This window comes from Lissotriton vulgaris, chromosome 3_1 (genome assembly GCF_964263255.1).
Source record: "Lissotriton vulgaris chromosome 3_1, aLisVul1.2, whole genome shotgun sequence".
NCBI classification, from domain to species: Eukaryota; Metazoa; Chordata; class Amphibia; order Caudata; family Salamandridae; genus Lissotriton; species Lissotriton vulgaris.
In genome coordinates, this window is record NC_141689.1 from 643,614,807 (window position 1) to 643,634,999 (window position 20,193).

At 41.4% G+C, this 20,193-nt stretch overlaps 1 protein-coding gene across 28 annotated transcripts in view; it reads left to right on the forward strand.

Moving 5' to 3' along the window:
- The window catches only part of CAST (calpastatin), a 641,814-nt gene that overhangs the window by 347,560 nt on the left and 274,061 nt on the right, over positions 1-20,193 (forward strand). For 19 of the 28 annotated variants that reach the window (XR_015309292.1, XR_015309294.1, XR_015309295.1 and 16 more), the window contains 4 exons: positions 1,358-1,465; positions 3,147-3,248; positions 10,022-10,102; positions 10,209-10,259. Coding sequence is in view for 24 of the 28 variants with exons in the window: in XM_086960937.1 (XP_086817063.1) it covers positions 1,358-1,465; positions 3,147-3,248; positions 10,022-10,102; positions 10,209-10,259 (342 nt within the window). In the remaining 4 variants the exon portion in view is untranslated. Of the gene's footprint in view, positions 1-1,357; positions 1,466-3,146; positions 3,249-10,021; positions 10,103-10,208; positions 10,260-13,309; positions 13,406-18,294; positions 18,391-20,193 lie in introns of all 28 variants that reach the window. The other 9 variants (XM_086960931.1, XM_086960936.1, XM_086960943.1 and 6 more) reach the window with 1 other exon arrangement.

Here is a 20,193-nt window from a genome sequence, read left to right on the forward strand (position 1 = left end):
TTCTAACCAAATGAACCCTTTTGGCAGGATTAGGATAATGAAAGACTGGGCAAACATATAGCTTTAACATAAACCTTGCTGTTTGCACGCAGTTCTTTGATGACAGTTAATAGCTCAATGTTCTATATTAGAATTTTGACATATAAACGACAAGTAGCAAAAGGAGCTCTCTTACAAAAGCAGGAACTCAATGACCTATTTATATGCACTTTATTATCTGCATGGTGCACGTTTTTAGCAGCAGCCATTTTAACCTTCTTTGCAACCTTAATACGAGTCATAACTTCCACTAGACAAACCTCCGGTCTCCTTCCACTAAGATGATTAATCACCTGAGTTCTCTTGACATATTAATTAATGCCTGAAAATGGCTGAAGGCCAGGAACGCCACAGCAAGTGCTTTTAAAATGGTAATATAATTGATAAAATGACTCACCCACCCAAAGTCAGTGCCCGGTGCTGTGGCACCGATCGCACCGCTCTAGAGCCGGGCCTGCACTATACAGCCATTTGGACTGGTATCCATTGGCCTATCTCACAGAGGACTTATGTTCTAAAGTAGACATGGATTTTTATAAGATGTTATGATTTTGCTTTTTGTACTCCTATTCAGTGTGCAAATTAGTGGTGTGAGATCTCTTTATCTTGGAGTATATATAGTGATTTCAGCTGTCTAGGGTCCTATAATGGAATCTGAGAACCAGTAGTGGACCAGAGAAAGACATGAAAAGAAATTCTGTCCTTCAGAGGCAACCAATAAAGGCTGACGCAGCCTCTTAGAAATGATTTTTTCCCATGTTCCAAAGCTAGGTATGGCCTTGTTTTAAAGTTTATAAATTATTCATATTTTTATAAGGATGCCTACAGTCGGCAAATAGAACTGATATAGCCATCAATTACTGGTAGTTCTTCAAAGGCTTTTCAAGAATGCCCGCTGTCCTTTGTTTTCTACGTGTCTTATTCATTAGGATATGGCATACTGTAATGTTTAGTTCTCATCACTGCTATTAGGAAGTTGTAAGCCTTATTCTCTGTGAACTTTCAAGGCTGATGTAAGGCTCCAATCCTGGAAGACGCCTTGATCTGGTCTCCATTACTCTGCAGTGCAAAGTAGTTCACTTCACATCAGTAGGATGCAAAGGTTAAACAAGCTCAGCAAAATGCTTAGAAGTGTAGCCAGAATGTGTCTTTTGCTAAGGTTCTGCTCTGTGGCTTTTAATAGGAGGTGCTTTAGGAAACCATATAAGAGCAGATCTAAATGTTGACTTAATTAGAAAGTCAAAGAGGATCTTTCTTTAACAGTGTTCCATATGTTTTGAGGCATAACCATTAAGAAAACATTGTTCATTTTCACCAGACTCCGATGGGCGAGGAGGATCTTGTCTCAGCCTTATCGTCTGATTTTACCTGTGCTTCCTCCCCTGATAAGAAGAAACAAAAGCTTGAAGAGGCAAAGCCAGAAGAGGTAAACTGATGCATTTCTCATATAATACGAATACAGGGCCATATGTATTCGAAGGTAATTTTGTATGATCTGCCAATCATTTTGTGATGTGACTTATGCACGCAAACTGTCAAATTGCAAGAAGTCATCAAACGAGCTGCTTAACTGATACAAATTAAGCATGTGTCTATTTGAGGCTCCTTACAATTGGTTATGAACACATGGATGGTGACCTGAAAGGACAGAAAACCTCCTTTCCGTGTTTGCATACACAAATGGAAAAATGTTTGTTTTAAAACAAAGCCTGGTCCTTAAAGAAACAACTGCTGCTTTAAAAAAGTTTCTCATTTGGGAAGACCTTAATGGAACCACTGGAACACTGCCTGCTTCCAGAAGCCACCCACAACAATTCCAAAAGGACGAGCTATTCAAGGGGGACAGCTTACAATGTGTAAATGAGTTACCAAATCGTATGAGCTGTCTGCAACTTTTCAATAGTTGGAAACCAAAACTGTGGGTCAAAACCATGCATACGCCTTCTTACAAACCACAAATAGTGGTGCGTGCACTTGGGCACCTTGCGGTTAAACAGCTATGTCAGCTGCAATCAAAATAGACATGAGCATAATAGCAGTCTCCATCTGCAATAGTAAAATGTGCAACTGCCTGTCTAACTCTGGTATAGTTCCAATGTAATCTTCTCTCAGTGTGTATATAACAATGTTAACATTAAGAACTGAAGCACACTGTTGACTCCACTCTCCCCAATGTAAAATGTAAATACCAATAACATTCTCCAAACTGAATATTGCATTTTACAGTATAGAATTATATACCTGTAAATGATGCATTTTTACACAATGCATTTTATGCACGTTGCTATGCACCAGTGATTCAGCAATTACGTGAATTTGCAACATCCGTCTAAACCTCTGCAGATCTGTACGCTTACTTGGTTATTACAGTGTGACATTATGTCACAATAGATGTTGCATTGTTACAGAGTCTCATTCACAAATCTTGCATGCTGTCATTTTACAACATAGCACTGTCTCTGTACGGTTGTTAAAAAGTATCTTTCTCTGTTGGCGCTGCTTTGTTACAATATTTATATGCCTTTGGATACTGCATTCTTACAAGGTAACACAGACGTTGCACTGTTACAAATAAACTCAAATCTTGCATTGGCCCTGTAAGGCATTCTCAATATATGGATGTTGTAGTGTTACATAGTGCAGCATTTAGGATCTACGGAGTACTCCAGTCTTGCATAACACCATGGCACTCCATATGCATGGATTATACTGCTACAGCATTGAATTCTCAGTGTACATTGGGCAAGTACAAACAAATGAATACATTTTTATTTACAATAAAATGAGTACTCTGAACAAGTTAGCATAGCATTTCAAAAAGGTACTTACCTAAGTCACTCCCCCTGCTTTGTCTTTTTGTTGGGAAATTGCCATGTGAGCCATAAAATGCACATTTAATTTGTAACAGCCAACAAGTTCACAGTTCATTAATTGTAATCTAGAATAGGGCTGTTTTTTTGTCTGTGTTATTCGAACTATGGTTTACAGTGGAAACTTGAGCATGAACTGTATTTTTCAGTTTTATGCTGCTGTTTATGGAGGCCTGGGGCTCTTGTACGTTTGTTCCAGCAGTGAATGATCCCTTACACTTACATGTGCTCTTTTAGTTTGGAATAGATGAGAGTGCCTTAGACGATCTGATGGGGACGCTTGAAGGACCTGAAGTGACTATTCCAAAGACGCCCGAATACACAGGACCAGAAATTACGGTAAAGTCTGTCTCTTGCATTGAAGTAGATGAATGGGCTCATTGTATTATGTACACTCCTTCTGAATGCATGTATTGTTGTTCTGGCTTATCCTTAGCTTGCCTCGGTCATTGGTTGCATATTTCTTTTTTGTTGCATGCATGATTGTTCCTAAATGTTGATACATTCTGGTTACTATAATTACACAAATAAATCCGTGTCTGATGCTTTTACTATTATGCACGTGTCACTCACCCAGTTAAGCAGAACGTTAATGTTCTGTTTTAAAAGTTATTTTTCTTATTTATTTTTTGTCCCTTTCCTACACTCCAGGGCTTTTTGAGTGGGGAAGGGAGTGGTTCCTTGTACAGATATTAAGCTTGTGGTAAAACCAAACAAAATAGTTGATGCAGAATATATATGGAACTGGAGTCACACATTACATGCAGTTTTTCCGTGTTTCTTTCCAAAGGATACATTCTTTATAGAGTGTGAGATAGTTTGCTATTAATACAAGACATTTCGATTGCATTTCTTGTTGGCTATATTGAGCTGAGTCTTGGTTTTTACCTAGTGCTGCAGGCTGTTAACATCTCACTGAAGCCACATTTTTAACCACTGGGTGCAAATATTTTGACCATCTGTAGTAAAAGCCTCATGATATACAGATGTAACTCTTTTGAATTTTTTTAACATTTTGCTATTTCAACGGGTGACACGGAAGGCATACATTGCAACGGGAGATTGGTACAATGTATATAAATTATGTTCATGGAACAAATTATGTTTGGCTTTGTTATTTGAAGAAGTGAGTTATGTTGGTGTACTCAGTGATATCAGAATAAATGGGAATAGTTCTATAGTTTCCTCCATCATAATCAACCTGGGGCTGTTTGGGCAGCATACCCATTGGTACCAGGGATCCTCACTTGGTAGCAAAAAGGGATATACAACAGTAGTCATGAACTCAATGAGCAGTAACCAGAAATAAACCACCTCAAACATCACTCGTAGAAAGTTAGTGAAATTATAGTTGGGAAGCTGTATCATTATCAATCAAAATAAAAGGGGATAAGTAATTGCAGCATGTACCAGCCCGTCCTGGAACTCCAAGCAAGAGAGGAACTAGGCATTGGATCAGCACACCCCAAGCAGGTGGCGCTAAGAGGAACAGCGTGAGGATTGAGTCACAAGGTAGGGCATCCCAAGGGCTGTGAGCTTATGGAGGAACAGTGTTGTCTCCACCTTGGGCAAGAAAGGTCATCAGGAGCCCATCCCAACTCAATCAAAAGGGTATATTCTAAGTTGTCTGGCCTCCTCATATCCATGGTCAAACTGGGAGAAGAAATAGGCCCAGGCACCAAAATAAAAGTGGCCCCCATTTGCAAAGCAGATAGCTAAAAAAGTGGTCATATCACTGACATCAACAATAAAAACCTGCCCAACTGGCTGTAAAACCAGACCACAACTGCTAAAATACCATCCCACACACTTCATTGTCAGACCAGCCCATCGGGCACTGTTATTACCCTATAGGCCATTCCAACACTGCTCATACTGAAGCTGTGGACTCTCTGAAGTGTTCTCCGAATCAGCCCAGAAAAGAACAATTCGATGCCAGGCATCTGATGTTAGGGGAGTGCGGGCTTTCCAAAGGCATGTTATAGGGTCGCAGTGCCAGAAGGTGGACGAGCTTCTGGAAACAAGACATGACCATATCTGTCCTAGAACACGTGAATAGGCCAACAACAGAGGTCTCCCAGCTCCAAGATTTCTTCTTCCTGAAAGACGATGTAGGTGATCCATAACAGATGTCCACAAGTGCTGCAGTAATGGGCACATCCAGAACATATGATGCCCCGGAAAAATAACATTGCTGACACAGGGAGTTAGCCCCTGGGAAGAAGGTGCTAATCTTTTCCGGGGTTAGGTATGCTCTGTGAAAGATCTAGAACTGCATTTTCTGCGCACTCTGGGATACAGGCTAATATCTTTAGAAGTTAATCTGTAACTATGTGGGCATACACAGTTTGGTTAAACTCCTAAAGACCAGTTTAGCTTGATTGTAGTATATACTTGCCCACCAACAAGTCACGCTATTGGTCCATAACTGGATGCATACTGCATTCTTTACTTGCTTTCCATGTAGCCTGATGTGCTTCACAGCATGACTCGCACTAGGAGAGACTTATTTTTGCAAAACCTACTTGCCAATATAAAGCTAGCAATAAGATAGAACAAGAAAGTGGTTAGCATCCCTCTACCATAACGCACGCAGCATGGTTCCATAGTATGTACAGACCCCTATCTCAGAAATTAGTTTAGACCTATTCAGATTAGTTTAGACCTATTCAGAAATCATCAAGATTAAGTGTTTCAATAGCCCTTTGTTTTATGGCCTGAATATTATTCTTCAAGTCAGTGTTCACTACTTATAAGCGAAGACCACTTTCTGAAGGAGTAGTCCTCCTACTGGGTACCTTCTGCAAAATGTTACCTGATTCTCCCCTCTCATGTCCTTGTTCATACATTTAGACTAGCAAAGAACACATTTTTGGGTATTTTAATATGATTTTTTGTTTTAATATTCAGATGGATACATTTCAAGGCATATCTGCAGTACTGCCATATTTTATGATTGAAGTGTATTGACTTTTGCTGAAATGTGGCCCTGTGAGTCTCCAGCCATACCGCTTTTGTGTGCCACTGCATTTGATACTATCTGATTTGTGCAACCAAAGTGAAAGATGAACATTCTAAAACCATATTTGATGCGAGGAGTGGGAAAAGGGGTCAGTTACTTATGTCATGCATTGCCTACAGTGGGAAGCATAACATAGGTACTTTAGATGTCAAATAACATGTTGACTTGAGTTAAACAACCTATTGGCTTTTCGAAATTTCATTCATTCTTTTTTTTTTTTACATTCCCATACCTGTAAGGTATGCAGTGGATTGTGTAGGGGAGTCACCTTTTAGCTGAAAGGGGACATTTGCTGTTATTGCCAGGGATTGTACAACTGCGTCATGGTGATGTCCTAGAAAGATGCAAGTGTGCTTACGCTGTTGTCCGAATTGTACTTGAAGTATTCTGCAGTATGAATTCAAGTTAAAATCTAAGGGTCCGATTATGAGTCTGCTGGTCCGAGGACCGCCAGGCTCATGGGGTGCAGCCACCAGCAGTCCAAACGCCATATTTTAACTTTGGCAGTTGGACTGCCATTGCACCGCCACAACTGCCAGGTCTCGCTGCAATCGGGGGTTCAAAGTATACTGGCGGTGCCGTTGCGGCACTGCCGTGCATATTAAGAGTTTGAGGACCACCCTCGGTGTCATGGAGGTTCTTCCTCCATGAAACTGCTGGTGGTCCTGAAACAAAGACCCCCTCATGCCCCATGCAAGGGGGCACATTTTGTGCCCACCTGTGTGTATTCACCCCCAGTTCCAGCTTGCATGGACTTCCAGGTCTATGCCTTACCGGAATGTGCTGTGGTGGTCCTGTGGCGGTATCTTTCTGAGGCAAACATAGGTGCCTTTGAAAGGTGCCTCCACAGGACCACCACGCCGCCCGCCCGACCACGAAACACTAATAATTTGGCGAGCAGGAGGGGCTCTGTTTGAAATAGACCTCTCTAAAACCAGGTAGCCGATAATTCTTTTTTCACAAAAAGGACAGTTAGATTGTGTTTCCCAAAGAGCCTGTGCAATGGAATTAAAATCCATCCAGGAAGCGAATTCATTTTAATCATTAGTTTATAGCAAAGCATTTTGAGAATGCAGTACTTCCGCTAACTCTGACCCTAGTTTCGACTGATCCGTTTAATGGAGATGTCAATATTGTTAACTGAAAGGTTCTTTGTAGTCCAAAGCTGGTATTTCTGTGTACATGTACTATCCATGGATCATACACTTTGAATTGTTTTGGGGTTGCCTAACCCTCTTCCAGAAAAGCTTAATTTTGACAAGAATCATGTAAGAGCCTGAAAAAGTACCCAAGACAAGATTAAATTGTCCCCTGAGCTGATAGGCAGGAATGTTTCAACCGATTCATCAACAGAGGCAGCCTGTGGAAGAAGTATTGGGCATCTGTTTCCAATGTCTGCCCATTTGGATGTTAAGGTGTGGACCTCTCCCCAACTCAAGCCAGGGTCCATCACTAGAATATATTTTGAAAAACACCTTGGAACTATGGTCCAGATTTACTAAACTTACAAACAAAACATCAGGGGAACTTGCAGCTCTGAAATGCGGGCAAGGGAGAGAGCAGAAGTGCACAATATTTACTAAGATATGCTGCACTCTGCTCATGCTGAGCAACATAGTGCCAACATTGGGCACCCTTGCATCATGATGCAAGGGTGCCTGCTTTGTAGTCAGAATAGCTTTTGTGCAGGAAGGACTATTCTGACTACAATGCAGGCTCCCCTGCGTCATTACACAAGGATTCCTGCATGGCAGCAGGCTGACACAAGGGCACCTACACAAGCATAGAGCAGAAGTGCACCTTCTTGCACAAGACAATCTTAGAGGCGTCTTTCTCTTTGTATGTGATTCAGAATGAGCACACATGCAAATATGAAGTAAATAGGAGACATGAAGATAATTCTCCTCATTACGCCAGCCCCAGGTAGGAGCACTGTTTGGCGCAAACTCAGATTTACTGACTTTTGTAAGTCTTGGTTTGTGTCAAAATACATGGGTTGATGCATGTGAACGCCCATGCCTCCCAAAGAAGGGTAACACACGGCAGGCAGTACAAGACGCTGCCTTACGATACTTTGCAAGTGAAAATTGATGCATTGGAATACAAAAAATCTATTTGAGTGACTTTGTGAGTATAAAGTAAGACTTATGTGACACAAGGGCAAGGCGAGTGTTCGTAATTGTGTCCCTGTGTGCCTAACAGCAATCACACTGAACCATGACAATAGAGGAGCTCAGCATCATTTGGTCTCAACCATCATTGGCATGGTACTTTCCAGCTTGAGTTTTTTGTTATTTTTACATGTAATCCATTGTTCTAGTTGCTGAATGAATGCTGATTCTGAAACCCATAGTTTTGCATCCTGGTGCAATAATACTGCAGCAGCTGAATTGAAAGGTTTCTTGAAAACAATTGTGGAGTACTATTCTCTTGCACTGGAAAGGATTCTACATGACAACTGTTAAAAGCAGTTAGAAAAAAGCCTGAAAACAATCCACAGTGTGGAATGCCACCTCCATAGAATCATGAACAACAACCATGAGAACTAGATACAAAGCTGCACCTTTCACAGACACCTTATGCAGCTCTGACCAAACCCAGGACCTTTAGATGTGAACAACAACCCACCAGTCTCCTACTTTTGTCATAAGACCTCACAGTCTGCTGCTGTTTCAGCACTTACTCCTGGCTAGAGTATTTACTTCAACCTCAAGTATTCTGACCTGCTGCATGTGAATACTTCATGCAAGGATGCTCAAGGTCTGTCAGAATGCACCTTCATTCACCTGAGAATGTATTGGGTACGTTTCTTTTCAGTTCTTAATAGCCTACACCCCAGCATCTTTTAAGATTTAACAGCTGCCAGTATATTTTTCGTCTAAATACCTAGTCTAGGTCACCATTTCAAAGTGATGTAACTAGATTATGTAGCCCTACACTGATTAGTGTAGAGCCAGCAATGGTGGGCCCGGCTCAAAATCTTGGAAGGCACACCATCAGGTGTGAGGAAGTGTGCAGCAGAGGTCTACAGGTGGAATTGTCACTGCCACAAGACTCGCCACAACTTCAAACAGGTGGAGGAATGCTTGCAAGGATGAAAAATCACAAGTTGATGCAGTTGCCCGCAGACTATTAGGGAGCCAGTAATGGTCAGCCCAGCTACTAAGCTGAATCCACAGTGGCAGGAGGTAGTGGATAGCGAGATAGCATTATGTGAGGTAAAATTATAGCAAAGGGGATCATACTAGAAAATGTTTTTCAACTTCTCCTGTTACATTTAACTCATGCTAGTTACACAAGGTAATTTTGTTTTCTCCCATTCTCCCTTGTTGTCTGTCGTTCCCCCCCCCCTCCCTCGTGCCCACCCCTTTTCCTGCTCTTACCTGCATTGACCCTCACTGAGAAGCAAACTCTTATTACGACAGCCTATTTGGTGTACATGTTTGGAAAATCACAAATAATTCTTCGAGTGCTCCCATTTAGAAGCAGTTACACTTGCGGCATTAGACATAGTTCCACATGCAATATGTGCATGTGCAAAAGCTTAGCAAATTAGATTGAACAGGGAGTTTCTCCTGCCTTTAAATAGTGAATATCTGTGACCATATCCAAATTGGAAATGTTACTTGTAAAAGCATGGCAGAACCCAGAAACTCATATTTGTTGTGTTCACACATTTCTGCAGTCTCACCCTAGAGCTCCCATTCCCCGCCCATGGGAACAGATTGTACTACACCCCACTATATTGATGTAATATTATGCAAGAGTAAATGGATGTAAGCGTGCAAAAGAAATTTGCACTCCTAAATTATGCAAAGCCTTCTGCTTCTTTTTGTCTAGCAGGAGAATGTATTGTCACAAGGTTACAGAACAAGGAGTCTATGTACTGGGTTCTGCCTGTAGGGCTTGTCCTCAGTGCGTCAATCATGTTTTCTATTTGTAACTGCAAATAAATGTTATCGCAAATTGCATGCAAGCATAGAGTGCCTTTGCATTTCATCCAGGCATTGCTTGTGACTATAAATAATCAAAACCATTAGCGCAGATCAGTTACCATTGATGCTTAACAATGGAAATTTTTGCATTAAAGGAGACTGTCACGGCTGAAAGCCTGGACCCGCTCGGCATTCGCGATAGCACGATTCCACCAGCGTACAGACATTTGTTGGATGTGAGTACCATGAGAATAAGTCCTAGTCACCAAGAAGTGGTATCATGCCTCATTTTCAATTGTCTGTATTTTTAAATCACTAAAAAAAAACATTTTTTTCTTTCAGGGTAAAGACAATGGCAAACCTCTGCCACCACCAACGCCAGAAACTCCCACTGTAAGTGTACTGTGTCCAAAGGGTTTCTTTATTGCAACTTGAATCGGAAGTCTAGAAGCACATAAGAGTGTGATTAGTGTGTAGACAGTAAAAAGAAAAGTTAGCTAAATACATTTTCCAGAGTTTTGCACACAAACTCATTTCCCTACCGCTGGTATTTACAGGCAGAAAGGTTTGTCACGAAAGTTGCAGAGTTTCCCCACTGCTGGTATTTACAAGCAGAAAGGCTCTTCGTGAAGGTTGCAGAGCTAGTACTGTTACTTAATTTTTCTAAGCAGTTATCAGACTTTTTTATATTCAGTCGATGCAGTCGGCCATCTGCAGCAGAGGAGTGCTCAGGTTGTAGGTATGCAGCGGCAGCAGGACTTTATTCCTCAGAATTCAGTTTATTATCTGACAGAGAAAGAGGTATGTGGGCTTATAGGGGTCACTCACGTGTTAATCCTACTTGGTATAAAGCAATAGAAAATATTAGGAAAGGTAGGCTTGGATGTGCCGGTTGAGAAACAATTTGTGTTATATTGTATTGTAATACACTGTACTTTAATTTATTTGCGTTGATCGGGCCCTTGATAAGGTGCAGAAGTAAATATGCAGAACATCAACACAGAACCAAGTGAGAGTGCTATAAAACGAATTGTGGCTGTCTGTCATGTAGCCTAGAGGGGTATTTTCATGATGCCTTGTGTGAGGACCAAGGTTGTGCTCTTACCATGTTTTATTGCTGCGCCTATGCTTGAAATTGAAGAAAAAACAAGTGTGATGTACGACACTTGAGAATTTGATGCTGCTGGAAGGAAAGCGAGAAACTGCAAGTGTGCTATCATCTGTGGGAAGTGTTTGGTACTGCACGTATACTAAAGAAAGTCTTCAACCCATATTTCAGCATACACGTAGCTGTGCCTATGCCTGGGTGTTACAGAAGTGTGAGCAAAACAAATCATACCGATACCGTTATGAGCAGCCATACCATATGTCTAAGATGTGGCAGGGAGCAATCAATTGGAATGGCATTATACATCCAGGCAGTGGTGCTGGAACAACTTTCAGAGAGCTGTCTTCACTGTTATTTCATCGAAGTCTTAGGGTCTGTGGAAAACCCTAGCAGCGTCACACAAAGAACAAGTGTAGCAAATGGGTAATGCCCATTCAGCAGGAAAGTAGTAAGTATGTATCCGGTGGTGCATTTTTGATCACATTATCGCAAATCTATTAAAATAGCATGGTGTGGTGCATTGTCAGTTTCCATTGAAATTGCCTTTAAATGACCACAGACATGCAGTTTTAATGCAGTGCAGACTATTTGTCATTGTCTCGTGCTTTTTGGAAACCTGGGTGGTTGTTACAAAATTAAGCCAAAGAATAAAACTGTCAAATACAGTGCTTTCTATATTCAACTATGTTTTGTAATAACTACTTGGTGTGATTAGAAACCTGGCCGCATAAAATATTTGCCCACTGCTGACAAGCCTGCTCAAATCCTATTAACACAACTTTTACATCTACAAGCAATGAAAGGAAGACCTCATTTGATTACTTATGAAGATAGTGCATGTCTACCTTTGTTTGTAGACCTCACCGGGGTAGTCTTCTGGAAGAGAAAATCTACTACTAGAATGTCTTTGATTTATTGTATCTTTAAAAAAAAATGGTTAGCCTTATATCACTGCCAGGCGTTGTGTGGCAGCAGTGACCTGCTTCATGACACTGTCCAGCAAAGATCACTCCACTTCTTCCGCTTTACTAGTGCATTTTGTCCATGCTTTCTGTATTTGTTGTTATCAGTTTCACTCATAATCTCCTACGCCGACGACACCCAGCTGATCCTCTCCCTGACCAACGAACCCGCCGCCGCCAGAGCCAACCTGCACGAAGGAATGAGAGAGGTAGCCGACTGGATGACGATGAGCCGCCTGAAGCTGAACACAGATAAGACGGAGGTCCTCATCCTGGGCTCCTCGCCCTCCGCCTGGGACGACTCCTGGTGGCCCCCCGCCCTGGGCACCGCACCCAAACCGACGGACCACGCACGCACCTGGGTTTCATCTTGGACTCCTCCCTCTCCATGACCAGGCAAGTCAACGCTGTCTCCTCGTCATGCTTCAACATCCTGCGCATGCTGCGGAAGATCTTCCGGTGGATCCCCACAGAGACCAGGAAGACCGTCACCCAGGCCCTCGTCACCAGCCGACTGGACTACGGCAACGCACTCTACGCCGGAACCACCGCCAAGATCCAGAAGAGGCTCCAGCGCATCCAGAACGCCTCAGCCAGACTCATCCTCGACATCCCACGACACAGCCACATCTCCGGACACCTAAGAGACCTGCACTGGCTCCCGGTCAACAAGAGAATCACCTTCCGCCTCCTTACCCACGCACACAAAGCTCTCCACGACCAAGGCCCGAACTACCTCAACAACCGAATCAACTTCTACGCTCCCAAACGCCACCTCCGTTCCGCCAGCCACGCCCTCGCCGCCGTCCCACGCATCCGCAGAGCCACTACAGGAGGAAGATCCTTCTCCTACCGGGCCGCCAAGACCTGGAACTCCCTCCCGGCCGACCTGCGCCTGACCCAAGACCACCTCTCCTTCAGGAAGAAGCTCAAGACCTGGCTGTTCGAGCAGTAGCGGCAACCCCCCCCCCCCCCAGCGCCTCGAGACCCTACGGGTAGGTAGCGCGCTATATAAATGTCTTTGATTGACTCATATTAAAGTACGTTGTTGTCCTTTGCTTTCATCTTCGAGATCTTTCCTTCTCCGTGCTTATGTAGGTTTTTGAGTGTGTGCAGTAGTTCTATATCACAAACCTAGCCAAAATGCAGCAGGGTCAGAAACAAAGATACAGCCTGTGAGGGATTGCAGAGGTTGCTGGCCTCTGGGAGCAGGAATGAAGTGATACTGCTGGTGATGTAGTGTTCTTTGTAGAGGTGAGGTGCGCCTTCAGCAGTTTACTAGATTGGAGCAGGGTCGTGGCTATCCTGATGGATATATTTTTTTGCACTTCTTTGCCTCAAATGTGATAGTATCATTCTTACCACTCTTGCAGACCATGAGCGATGCTGACCTCGCGGACGCATTCTCAGTGGACTTTGGTAGCTCGCCATACACAAGTGTGCAGCCTGCTCTTCCAGGCCCGACTGAAGTAAACCTCTCAATTTTTAGCCAAACACAGCTCGTGTGTGCTCGAAGAATAATTAACATTGAGTGCAGCATGGTGTGACAAAGATGCTCATTTAAAGCCACTAACACTACTGCTTCCATTTGTTGACTAGCTTTTCAGCGTAGTTGTCTCTGGTCACTCGGAGCACTAAAAATGGGGGCAATTCATGGTGAATGGAATGAATGAAATTAAATGCTTAAAGCGCTTTCCCGACGCTAAACCCTGCAGTAACAAGGAGTGCCGCGGTCTATGGGAATAGTTATTGTGAAAAGAGAGATTGTCTTGTGAGTTGCCATTAACCGCCCCCTGCTGTTAGATCAATTATCTCAACTTTAATGAGACAACTTGTTGCTACTACGTAGTGATAGGAAAGTCAAAGAGAGTTTCTTTTGTTCATTCTTGCAATAAGTACCCACATTCCATCCAGCTTACACCGCCTTAGATATTCATGTAAAGTATTTGGGTCAAACAGTAGATGGTGCTAGAGACATGCCAATGGCATGGAAGCATCTTCAACCATTCTCTAAAAAACCTGCTCTCATTATAAAATATAGAATGCTTTTAATCAAATGCCCGTTTTGTAAGAACCATACTGCCACAGCACCATTTAAATTGATTATTTAATAAACAGACTGTAACCTCATAACTAACAGCATTATTGATATTGCATTGCATCCATAACGTTTTGGACAAGCATAGGCAAAGTCAATAGGTAAAGCCTCTGGAGCTCTTGGCATTTCCAGTTGTGCTCTGTGATACTGTACGGCATCAGACGATATGCAAAATGCTTTTTTCCAGTATGGTGCAACAACAGTAAACAAAATAAATATAAAAAGGTGTAATGATGTGACCAGACTCTTCATTCTGTTGGAAGTCTTGTACATCACAGCACTTTTGTACACTATTGGAATCACATGGGAGCCATTTTTTTTGTTTTTATTTGTTTATTTGCTGATCCAAGATGGTGGGCGCCTAAAAGAATGAAGATTCTGCAAAAGCACAAAAGAGTCAGTTAAGTAGCAGGTTATTGGGGAGGAGAGGAAAAGCAGTGCCCGAGAGAAACAACAACACAGGAGGTGGCGGGAGAAAACAACCGGGGGAGGCGGGCACAGGATAGATTGGGGACAGGGGGAGACCTACTTGAACTAGTGAGCAGCTCACAATGTTGATAGCAACATGGGAGGAAGGGTGAGAACCACACTAGGGAGATAAGTACACAAGAAAGAAGCATTGGGAACTGAGTCATTTGGAGCTCATAAAAAGGAGAAAGCTGGAAAACACATGTAGTCTCCTGGAGAGCTTAATCAAAAAGTAGTTCCCTAAAAGTGAGCAGTGGGAGGACGCAAGTCAGCCAAATCAAGAGGATGGGCAGGGGCAGGCAGCTGTGGTCCAGGGGAGGAACACATGCAAGCTGGACAAGGAACGGTATCAAATAAGAAGCAGGCAGATGAGAGTAACACTAATACCAAACAATGGTTCGCAATGGGTGGTCTTTAAGCCCGCTATAAGTTCTTGGGTGGCACATAATTGGTCTTTTTCAACCAGACTCTGTCTGGTAGGATCAACCAAAAAAAGGATAAAGGATGGAAAGAAAAAGGCATTTGCAAAGTAAAGTATCCGCTCATCCTAAGTGCACTTGTTTTAAGCAGATGTGCACATGTGATCAGGCAAAATATTGCCTCATAAGGCATAAGAACCAATTACTACAATTGTGGGCTAACCCATTGCCCCATTCGGTAGTGGGCTGTATCAAAATGTGAATTAAGTCAAACAGACAAATGGATGAAGAGGTTTGACCCAGCATCCCCTCTATGTTTGTACATCTGTATATTTTATATTTATGAATTTGTTTCATTTCTTAAAACTGGTGAAGCAGTTAAAGCTGCCTCTTGACAGGACATAAAAATAGATGTTTTCCTGGATCCTTAAAAAAAATAAAAAAGTTTAAACCAGTGTTACTCACTGCTAATCATCCTATTCATATACTCTTCATTTAATAAGAAGTGTAATCATGTGACTACTGTAAAGTTGCATTTTGTAAATAAAAGGCCCTATCCAGACTTGCCGGAGCAAGTGTTTAACCATGCAACAGTGAATGTTGTTGCACCAAGGATATTGTGCTGCATAACTAAATACTTATAAGGTCCCAAAAGCGAGAACTATTGGCTATGCCAGTGCTTGTTTAAATTGTATTTACTGATCTGAAACAGTCCGGTAAATAAATAGAAATAAAGTAGTAGCATGAAAGTCCTTTTTTAAATATATATATATATATATATATATATATATATATATATATATATATATATATATATATATATATATATATATATATATATTTTTTTTTTTTTTTTAAAGGCGTAGTTAGGGGTAGGGGTGGGAAGCAGCAAGGAGTGGATGGGTGGTGGAGGGCTAAAGCAGCGCATCAGGGAGAGCAACAGAGGGGGTGAGGTGAGAAGCAAATGAGCGAGCCAGAGCAACACAGAGTGCTGGGAAGGGAGGGAAAGAAGCACACGGTTTGGGATATCAACATGTAGCTCGGGGTGGGGAAGGGAAAGCACACGGATGGTAGAAAACAGCTTGGCGCACAGTGGTGGAAGAAGCTCACAAGCTGGGGAAAAGGGCTTTCTCGTGCAGTGTTAAAACAAAAAAAAATCCATAAAAGTGAACTGAGGGAAGACGCACATAACCCAACTGCTTCTGGGGAGGCCCAAACACATGATGGACAAGGCACGCCATCGACTTAGAAGTAAGCAAATGAGTGACAATACAGCCTGACAGACAGAGTGACAGTAAGCAATGGGCAGGCCTTAAGTCCACTGTAAGTTCTGGGTAAGCTGACAATAGGTGTTATGCAACTAGACAGCGGAGCTTTAGGTAGGCTCGTCCTAAATACTGACAGATGTTCTGGAGGGAAAATTAATATCACTGATGTTGCCTGTATGAATATTAGAATGAAATAAATATTCTCGTAAGCAAACTAAATGGATAAGTGCCTAAAACTAGAATTGCTGAGTTCGCTACAATTACACTCAAGGGAGGCTTGTCACATTCCTAGGACATCTAGGCAATGGCACACGAGTTAGGTGGTGCTGGGAAGTATCCTACAATAGTTGTTGTGCCCTTCACTAAGTACCACATAGGTTTCTCTGAGGATAAAGGAAAATGGTAGACTATCTACAATAAGATACTTTCCATCTCCAGATAGTGAACAGCAACCATGCTTGCCATGTTCTGAAGAGCGGTGTCCTTTTTACGAGTATGATGAATATAGGCTTTGAGCTGCATTATTCAATAATCTTATTAATGGTTAATAAACTCTGATCATACCGACCCCCTGTGACCTATTCATCATTCAGCCATATTTTCTGTATATACAGAACTTATAGCCAATACAATGTCTGTGTTTGTGGACCGTATTAACGAGGTCGGACCATTACCTAAGGATACTCAATATATTATCAATAATTGTGGATAACAATGGAGGATGGATACAGGATGTTATACCTGTCTTTTGCCCATACCACAAGACTGTGCATTGGAATGAAAAGATGGCTGCGTGAAGCACTCCCCAATCTCGTGTTTACTGGGCCTACCGCCAAATGAATCCATCATAGAATAAAATTGGCTAGTGACTGAGGGGCAGCTGATAAGAAGATATCTGAATCAGTGAGTAAGGTTTATCAGATAGGGGTTTCTCACTTATAATAAATTATATGTGCTGCAGATGTGATAGTTTGTAGTTTGATTGAGTAACAGGGAATGATTATCGTGAACTAACTTGTTTACACAGTAGCTGTACATCATAGGATCATATTTGTACAACTAATGCACTGCTGGATGTTTTTGCATGTTTATCAGAGATTGTAGACACCATTACGAAGTACAGATTTTGTTTTGCACAACGTGTTACCTGAAGTCTCATCCCGTCTTTGAATTTCATCTCCTTGTTTGCATTGTGTGTGTGATTTTCAGCATGATTATTTAGTGAGTATCATCACATGTGAAAATTCATATTGGTTAGCAAGTGTTCGTGAATAAGAAAATGTGTAAAGAAATTTGATGTTTTAGGTGGATGGCTCCCTTTAAGAGAAATGAATTATTTTACCCACTAATGGGATAACCTACTTCCAGTTGTGTCTGTCACTCTACTTTTTATGCTGTTTCCTTTTTCTCTATGATCTTTTCCATTCACCTGTCTCTTTATTTAAAAGCTCTGTTTCTAAGTTATCTTCCAGAGTCTTCTGCTATGATAACATCATTGTTGTGGAGAGCACCTTAATCTTAGGCCAAATTTGTGGACTTTGAAATAAGACTGATCAATTCTCCTCTTGTTATTAAGAGCTACTGAAAGTATATATAGCCTGCCCTAGTTGACAGTTGCCATTTTGAAATTTCAAAGTCTAAGTCTCTGGCTGTTATCATGTCAAGATGTATTTGAAATCAGTTTGCTGTATAATAGGTAACACCCAGAAAACATGTGACTTGAAAGTGACATCCAAAACATATTTGTATATGAATGTTGCATTGAATGACTTGGGGCTCAATTCACAAAAGTAATCTGAAACAAAACCCTAACTTTACGACTTTCGGTATTCACAAAGGGCATTTAGGAGTAGTAAAGTTAGAATTTTGTCTCAGTTAAACTTAAGTTTTGGTCTTAAGTTTAACTGAGACAAAATCCCGACTTTACTACTCCTAAATGCCCTTTGTGAATACTGAAAGTCGCAAAGTTAGGATTTTGCCTCAGATTACTTTTGTGAATTGGGCCAATGGTCTACTGACAGTGGCTTTCTTAGGAGTGTTATTACAGTCTTTATTTTATCTTTCTCAGAAAATGTGAATACATTGCATTCTTATCACTCTTGCAGGCCATGAGCGATGCTGACCTTGCTGATGCACTCTCAATGGACTTTTTTAGCTTGCCGTACACTGACGTGCAGACTGAACTTCCAGGCCAGACTGAAGTAATCCTCTCGGTTTATAGCCAAACACAGCTACTGCATGTTTGAAGAATAATTAACAATGAGTATAGCATGGTGTGGCAAATCTACTTACCTGCATTGCTTCACCTCTGATCCATTTGTCGACTAGATTTTCACATACGGGATACGTCTGTTGTCCTTTGTGCTGAACAGATTTATACTCTGTCAACCAATAACCCCCCAACCCCACCAAGTTCACTCCAGAAAGGGAGTTCTCCCAACAACCTGAGATTAGGAAGACAACTTGTTGCCCTGAATTTAGTGATGGGAGAAGCAAGTGAGGAAATGCATGCCTCTTTCTATGTATAATTTCTGCCATGTACACTACCACCCACCGCAGCCTGTGAAGCAGGAGATAGATATGGATACATGACAATGGCATGGAACCACCATCAGACTTTGTCTAAAGAAAGCTGCTTTTACCAAAATGTGTCTTTTCCCAAAACTATGCTGCCTAATCAGGATGCAGAAGTACATTTATTTTGCACACAATGGCCGCTCAACCAATAGTATTATTGTAATTGGATTGAATACCTTTCATAAACCTTGGAAAAGGTCAGATTTTAAATGTGGGATACTAAATATCACTGCAACTGTGTGTACAATGGAATGCTGTAAACTAGTAGTGTATGCCATAATGAACAACTGTCCACGGCATAGTAGAAAAAATACTTAATTAGTATGCCGTGTATGCTGTCATAAGTAAACTAAGGGAGACACCTAACGCTCAAGGACAGTCGGCAGACTCTTCTGTCGTGGGAGACTTAACATTTCTAGGACCTCAAGCCAAAAACAGTAGAACACTGTGGTGCTTGAAAGAAATTCTATAGTACTTGTCGTCCTCATTGCCATGTTCCACGTAGATTTCTGTGCACATGCAAAAATATGGTAGCCTACCTTTTGTAAGGTGGTGTACAGACACAAGTATGGAACAACAAACAAGCTATCTATGCTCTTAAAACATGCAGTCCTTATCTTTTATAGGTATATACAAATTTTGTTTTGCATTTTAAACATAGTCTTTTTAATAGATAGTGAATAGTCTCGGACCAGGGAGACTCCCACTGACATAACTCTCCTCAAATCAAACAAACCTAATGTATGTTATACTAAAGAAATTGGATGACATGTAATTGTTTAAAGGCTAGATTGATGAATACAGATAATTACCACAAAATATTTGATATATTTTTTACTCATTGTATATTATCCATGTTACTGAATGCAACGTTTTATTTCTGTGTTTTGCCAATACCAAGTGAAAGCTGGATGTGTGAATCACTCATCATTGTCATCTTTATATGGACATACTTCCAAATGAATCAGCAAGCGAGTGAAACATGATAGCAATTGGGTAGGAGCTGATGGGAAGAGGTTTATATCCAGATCTGGCTGAGGTTCTCTGCAGTCCAATAGAGTATATGAAAATATTTCTGCTAAACTATCCCCACGATAACCCGGTTTACATTGTGTATCTCACAGATTCTTAATTTGTACAACTGGTTTAATTTTGTATCTTTTTGCATGTATCCCAAAAATTAAAGACAACATTCTTATGTATGACTTTTTCTTTGCAAATTGTTTCTTGAAATGTATTCCCATCTTTGAATTGTATGTGTGTTTGTATTGAGTGTGTTGTTGGTTTACCAGAATGATTAACTAGTTGCACTTGTCAATACATATTATCAGTATTTATTGCTAATGTAGAAACTGAGTAAAGATAATCTGCTGCTTTAGGTGTGGCTTCTTTGAAGGGATATGTAATATTTTAGCCACTCATGGGCC